At 40.1% G+C, this 7,469-nt stretch overlaps 1 protein-coding gene across 1 annotated transcript; it reads left to right on the forward strand.

Moving 5' to 3' along the window:
* The first annotated feature begins 2,810 nt into the window (after window positions 1-2,810).
* LOC110152880 (olfactory receptor 4D2-like) lies at window positions 2,811-3,695 on the forward strand. The gene has a single exon (XM_020916695.2). The coding sequence runs from the start codon at window positions 2,811-2,813 to the stop codon at window positions 3,693-3,695; it is 885 nt and encodes a 294-aa protein (XP_020772354.2).
* The last annotated feature ends 3,774 nt before the right edge of the window (window positions 3,696-7,469 follow it).

Genomic DNA, 7,469 nt, shown 5'->3' on the forward strand with positions numbered 1-7,469 from the left:
TTCATTTCAATGTATGACAAAAACCACTGCAATGTTGTAAAGTAATTAGCCTCCAACAAATAAAAATAAATGGAAGAAAAAAACAAAAACAAAAACAAAAACAGATTCCTCAAGTTGCATGTACAAAACCAGGCTTTCAACAACCAAGTGAAAACTTGGTCATGTGATTTAAAGGGTGGATGCTGACAGCAAATGATAATATACCACACAATTCTTTACATGGTCGCACTGAACAAGATCACATAAAGCAAATAATAATGGAATACACCACAGAGTTCTTCACATGGTCACACTGAACAAGATCACATAATCATCTGCTAATACTTTATGTTAGCAAAACTTTTTTAGCAACTGCTGAATCAGAGATGCTATTGTAGGTTCTGGGATGGATAAGTTATTGAGTTTACAATCTCATTCAAAGGGACACCAATATGATAAATGTATAAAGGAAATATTTATAAAATTTTATTTGAATCCAGAGAAGTTAGGGATTAATTCTGTATGGGAGAAATGGAGGAGTCACAGAGAAGGTGATGTCTGAATCTTCTAAGTTGAGAAAGTTACAGAAGGTACTTCAGGAAATAGAATTCATTCCCAAAGCTGCAGAAATAACCAAGCATATGACATGTGTGAGAGACCATGGATTCCTTGAACAGCAACTGGTTTCTGGGTAACAGGGATACTGATGAGAAAGGTAGATGGAACCTACATCTCGGAACTTGTTGTGACATACTGAGAGGGACTTGCATGCACGTGTGTAAGTGTATTTTCCTACCCTGAATTAACCCACAAAGCATGTTAGGCAGTTTCTAAGAGTCTGGTTTTAAGCTGTGGGTCCTCAATAGTTATTAAAAGATTACAATGAGGTAGGATCAGATATGTGTTTAGAAAGGTCTTTGTGACAGTGATACAGAAGATGGACTGAAGTGGATACAGATGGAAGCAGAAAGGTGAGACCAAAATGACCTCTGTTGGACAATATATTGCAGGGGGTAGGTGAAGGAGGGGACTGAGACATGGCAGAGAAGTGGGGAGGCCACTTAGCCCTCAACTGTCACCTCTATCTCTCACCTCCCTATCCTTCTTCACCTTTGTTCCCTTCCATCTCCTACTCCTCCACCTTGTCATTCCCTTTCCTTTCTCCTCCTTAATCTTAATCTCATCCTCTTTATTCCTTTGTCTACTCTATTTCTTTTATTTCAATATCTTCCTGTGTCTCTCTCCTTGTATTCAGTAACATCTAAAATATTTGTGCCTGTTGGAACAGCTCTTCCAGTGCCCTTCATACAAGATCCATCACCCATTTCTTAATGCAGAGAATCTCGCCCCACCTTCTTATGTCTCAGCACACACACACCATGTATGTCCTGGCTTCACCTGGTAAGAGGCCACCACATCAGTGAAGGAGGCACCCCTATAATTATTTATGTACTCAGAGTCAAACCACATGTTTTTTGAGCATTGACTGTGAGCAAACATGAGAACTTCAGGGCACAAATAAGTTTTGAATCAAGACACAGGTTGGTTGAACTGTGGGCAGGCAAGCACATTATGGTTAAATTGTGGAGGAAAAACCTAGAAATATGAAAAGTTCACTAACATTTTGATGTATTAACTATCGCATGAGAAATGACTGGTACAAAAATGTATTGCAGACTCTAAGAAAGGATGTCTTCAGAGTAGGAGACTACACAGAGGAGAGTGATTAACATTATTCCAGATACTGTTCTAGGAACCTTCTATGCTATCTCATTTATACTGCTAGACATTCTATAAAGACAACATTTTTCTTCCCACCTTGCAGATGTGGAGAGTGAAACAGAGCTTGAATAACTTATTCTAGATCAAATCTCAAGGAATAAGAATCTGGAATTTAACTACAAATCAGTTGGACTCTTAAGTGTTTTCTGTCACTATATTAACACTGATCTTTTTAAAAAACAATTTATTTTAATTGGAGGCTAATTACTTTACAATATTGTTGTGGTTTTTGCCATACATTGACATGAATCAGCCACAGGTGTACGTGTGTCCCCCATACTGAAACCCTCTCCCACCTCCCTCCCCATCCCATCCCTCTGGGTTGTCCCAGCGCACTGGTTTTGTGTGCCCTCTTTCTTGCATAAAACTTGGACTGGTGATTTATTTCACATATGGTAATATACATGTTTCAATCCTTTTCTCTCAAATCATCCCACCCTTGCCTTCTCCCACAGGGTCCAAAAGTTTGTTCTTTATATCTGTGTCTTTTTTTCTGTCTCATACATAGGGTCATCATTGCCGTCTCTCTAAATTCCATATATATACACGAATACACTGTACTGGTGTTTTTCTTTCTGACTTACTTCACTCTGTATAATAGGTTCCAGTTTCATCTACCTCATTAGAACAGATTCAAATGTATTCTTTTTAATAGCTGAGTAATATTCCATTGTGAATATGTACCACAATGTTCTTATCCATTCATCTGCTGATGGACAACTAGGTTACTTCCATGTCCTGGCTATTGTAAACAGTGCTGTGATGAACATTGGAGTATATGTGTCTCTTTCAATTCTGGTTTCCTCAGAAACACTGAATCTTTTAAAAGTAGGTTGTATGTGTCTCTGGATGAATTTAAATATTTCATGAGTATATATTCTAGTACCAAACTGTACGCATTTCAGCAGTAGACCATTTAGTCAGCAACTGGAATTAGGATGTGCACATAAAGATCCATCATCTAGATCTGAGGAAGTCAATTTGAGTCCCTGAGCACTAGTACATCACTGTCTGTGGTGTGTTTTCTTTAGATGCATGGAGAAGACACCATGGAATTGGGGAACCTTATGTGGGTGTCAGATTTTGTCTTCCTGGGGCTCTCACAGACTCAGGAGCTCCAGCTCATCTTGTTTCTGGTGTTCCTGTTTGTTTACACAACCATTGTCATGGGAAGCCTCCTGATTATGATCACAGTGACCTCTGATTCCAGGCTCCACACACCCATATATTTCCTGCTGCAAAACCTGGCCGTCATAGACCTGTGTTTCTCCTCAGTCACTGCCCCGAAGATGCTGGTGGACTTCCTCTCTGAGAAGAAGACCATTTCCTACCAGGGCTGCATGGCCCAGATCTTCTTCTTCCACTTTCTGGGAGGTGCCATGGTCTTCTTCCTCTCAGTGATGGCCTGTGACCACCTTGTTGCCATCTCCCAGCCCCTCCACTATGTCACCATCATGAACACTCAGCTCTGTGCTGGGCTGGTCATGACAGCCTGGATGATAGGTTTTGTTCATTCCATTTCCCAACTGGCTCTGATGCTCCCACTGCCTTTTTGTGACCCCAATGTCCTAAATAACTTCTACTGTGATGTTCCACAGGTATTGAGACTTGCCTGCACTGACACTTCTGTCTTGGAGTTCCTTATGATCTGCAAGAGTGGGATGCTGGATGTCATCTGGTTCCTCCTCCTCCTGGTCTCCTACTCAGCCATCCTGTTGATGCTGAGGTCCCACTTAGGGCAGGCAAGGAGGAAGGCAGCTTCCACCTGCACTACCCACATCATCGTGGTGTCTATGGTCTTCATTCCAAGCATTTACCTCTATGCCCAGCCCTTCATCTCTTTCTCCATTGACAAGACTGTATCCATTAGCCACACAGTCATGACTCACATGCTCAACCCCCTGATCTACACCCTGAAGAAACAGGAGATGTAGACAGCAGTGAAGAGATTAGGGAGGCACCAGGCTGTTTTGTAAAAGGGAGTGACAGTGGGTCACTTCTCTTTGGCTTTCGCTTTTTGGCTTTCCATCGATAAGTTGGAGAGAGAGCTGCTGTATCTGGTCTCTTCATAACTTGAAAATAAGCAACTTATCCAGATTTTGAGGATAAAGATAGCTATCCTTACTTTTGTTTGTGTTGGATGATTTGAACACTCCTATGACAATAAGATGGAGAAGGAAATGGCACCCCACTCCAGTACTCTTGCCTGGAAAATCCCATGGATGGAGGAGTCTGGTAGGCTACAGTCCATGGAGTTGCTAGGAGTCAGACACGACTGAGTGACTTCACTTTCACTTTTCACCTTCATGCATTGGAGAAGGAAATGGCAACCCACTCCAGTGTTCTTGCCTGGAGAATCCCAGGGATGGGGGAGCCTGGTGGCCTGCTGTCTATGGGGCCGCACAGAGTCAGACACGACCGAAGCGACTTAGCAGCAGCAAAAGCAGCAACAGCAGCATGAAAATAAGATGTGTTGTCATGGAAACATTCTGGAAAGTCACATCCTCCTTTTTGTCTTTTTGGCAGATAGTTTTCTGTTAGAATGACAGCATTCCCCCAGAAGAGCAGTTCTATTTTCTGTATTTGACCTCTTTTCCCAGGACCCTGTTTTGGTGTGAGGCTGGATTGTTGGAAACTGAACAATATTTAGAGTCTTATGCCCTAAGTTGGAAACTGTGTCCATCACTTACCTAACATGACCTTGAGTGAGACATCTGGCCTCTCTTGAACTCATAACTTCTTCCTCAACAAACTCGCTGAAATTAATATCTGACCTCAAATCCCTCAGGTTTATTATAAGTATCAAATCCAAAAATTGTGAGAAAACATTGAGTTAACCATATAACTATATTTTATTTAATTTTCAATTTAGAAATCATCAAGAGTATTCCAAGTTTCCACTGTATGTTTTAGTATAGCATAATTATTGAAAGCAAAAGATTATGTGTAATATGAATGTAAGTTATAAAACACTACATTATATTGTATGAACACTCATGTACATGCTCCTCAGTTCAAGAACCACATGGTACCAATAGCTGATACCTGCCTATGAGACCTCTCCATCACATCACTTCTCTCCAGATGAAACCACTTTCTTGAGTTTCATGTCTATAAATCCATCACTCATAAAAACAATTTTATCACATTTTAACATAAACACTATATTGTTTTATGTTGCTTATTGAGTTTATAAACTATCACACTTTAGGTAATATTCTGGCATTTGATTTTTTTCACTCAACATTTTGTTTCTATTTTTTTTTTCCATTTATTTTTATTAGTTGGAGGCTAATTACTTTACAGCATTGCAGTGGTTTTTGTCATACATTGAATTAGCCATGGATTTACATGTATTCCCCATCCCGGTCCCCCCTCCCACCTCCCTCTCCACCCCATCCCTCTGGGTCTTCCCAGTGCACCAGGCCTGAGCACTTATCTCATGCATCCAACCTGGGCTGGTGATCTGTTTCACCCTAGATATACATGTTTCGATGCTGTTCTCTTGAAACATCCCACCCCCGCGTTCTCCCATAGAGCCCACAAGTCTGTTCTATAGTAGATTTTTCAAAAGAGCATTGTTTCAAGAGCAAAACCTGAGAACATTCCCAGTAGGCTTAGTCTCATATTGGAATATTATACAACAGAGCAAATGAATGAACTACAATATGCACATATGTGCATATTGTTCTGTTTGGCTGTGGTTCATTCATTTGCTCTGTTGTATAATATTCCAATATGAGACTAAGCTTACTGGGAATGTTCTCAGGTTTTGCTCTTGAAACAATGTTCTTTTGAAAAATCTACTTGTCTCCAGTTGTCAAGTTGAGGAGCTACAGGTCATTACTTTGAAGTGTAATTGCTGGATCATGAGATCTTCAAAGTTTTACCTTCACAAAATAGGGCTAAATTGTTTTCCAAAGAAGTTGCACCAAATTACTTCGTTATCAGCAGCACTGCAGTGTTCCCATTGATTCTCATCCTCCTAATAGTTGATATTGTCATACTTTTTAATTTTTCTCAATTAAGCGGGTAAGAAATGGTATTTCATTGTAGTCTTGATTTGCATTTCTTTACCATTTCCCCATGTTTTAATTATACTCAAATTTCCAATGAATGTTAGCATGATTTTCTATTGCCTGTTTCTTGTTAATGTAAAAGTTCTTATATAATTTGGTTACTGGTCTTTTTCAGTTTTATTTATTATAATGCCTTCACCCAATTTGAGGTCTCCCCTGGGCACTTAGATGGTAAAAAGTCTGCCTGCAGTGTGGGAGACCCAAATTCAATCCCTGGGTTGGGAAGATCCCCTGGAGAAGTAAATGGTAACCCACTCCAGTATTCTTGCCTGGAAAATCCCATGGACAGAGGAGCCTAGCAGGCTACAGTCCATGGGGTCGCAAAGAGTTTGGCATGACTGAGTGACTTCACTTTCTTTCTTTCACTCAATTTGTGGCTTTTCTTCTTTATTTTTGGTATTAGTTTTCACATAGTCCTATGTATCAGTCTTTCATTTCTGTCTTAGACCTAATATTTAAACATTGATTCTTTTCTCAGAAGACAGAAATGTGTTCTTGCTTCTCTCAAAGGATGCTGATTATATAATCTTTTCTTCTGTTTCCTACATCATTTCTGTTCGTTTCTCATTCATTTTTTGGTTTGTTTTATCCTTTTGTGTTTGCTGCCATTTTTAAACTCCTGGTGATCCTTGGCTATCTACATTTAAGAGCAAGGCAATAAACTACTAATTAGTATGTCAGTCTATTGAAGCTTTCAGATTTTACCTTAGGGGTTCTGGTGGAGATTGCTTTTTACTGTGGGCTCCCAAGTGCCATTATATGACAGTCTGGTTTTTTTGGGTTTTTGTTTTGGCAAGGAAAAAAATTAATTTTTTGTCTTTGTTGTTGTTTAGTCACTTAAGTCATGTCTGACACTTTGCAGTCCCATGGACTGGCTGCCAGGCTCCTCTGTCTGTGGAGTTATCCAGGCAAGAATACTGGAGTGGGCTGCCACTACCTTCTCCAGAGGATCTTCTAGACCCAGGCATTCAACCCAAGTTTTATGCATTGGCAGGTGGATTCTTTACCACTGAGCCACCTAGGAAGCCTCTCTTTGATGCTTGAATTTGTGTTGGTAAGAGGAGAGTGATGAGCCTCAGTACCTCTTTAGATAGAGAAATTCCTGTCTGACTTCCTCTCTCATTTACATTCTCACATTTGATTTTGCGATCTCCATTGTTAAAATAGTTTTCCTACATAAAACAGGTCTTGCATCACTGACAACATTCTCTTGTGTCTGGTCCATTATCTTTATTCCTGTTTTCAAGAGCTTTATAAGAAGATGGTATTGTTTTTCAGTGTCTATGCAAAGCCGTTCCCAACTGCTTAGCTCTTGCTTGTCCTCTATCATAAATGTTCACGTTCTCAAACACTTAGAGTCTAGGAGTGCTCATTTGTTCACGTGATCCAGGAATGAAAATTACAACAAACAAGATGTTAGTCTGAGAGATTCTGGAAAATATTTCTCTTCCATGAGTAGAGGCAAGATATGCAAGAAGAGAAAGAAACTCCCCACCACCCATTTCCTTACTTCTAACCTTTGAATAAGGCTAGAAAATTCTTCAAGAGAAGAGAATACCAGACCACCTTACCTGCCCCCTGAGAAGTCTGTATGGAGGTAAAGAAGCAACAGTTAGAACTGGACATGTA

Source organism: Odocoileus virginianus, chromosome 17 (assembly GCF_023699985.2).
Source record: "Odocoileus virginianus isolate 20LAN1187 ecotype Illinois chromosome 17, Ovbor_1.2, whole genome shotgun sequence".
Taxonomy (NCBI): Eukaryota; Metazoa; Chordata; class Mammalia; order Artiodactyla; family Cervidae; genus Odocoileus; species Odocoileus virginianus.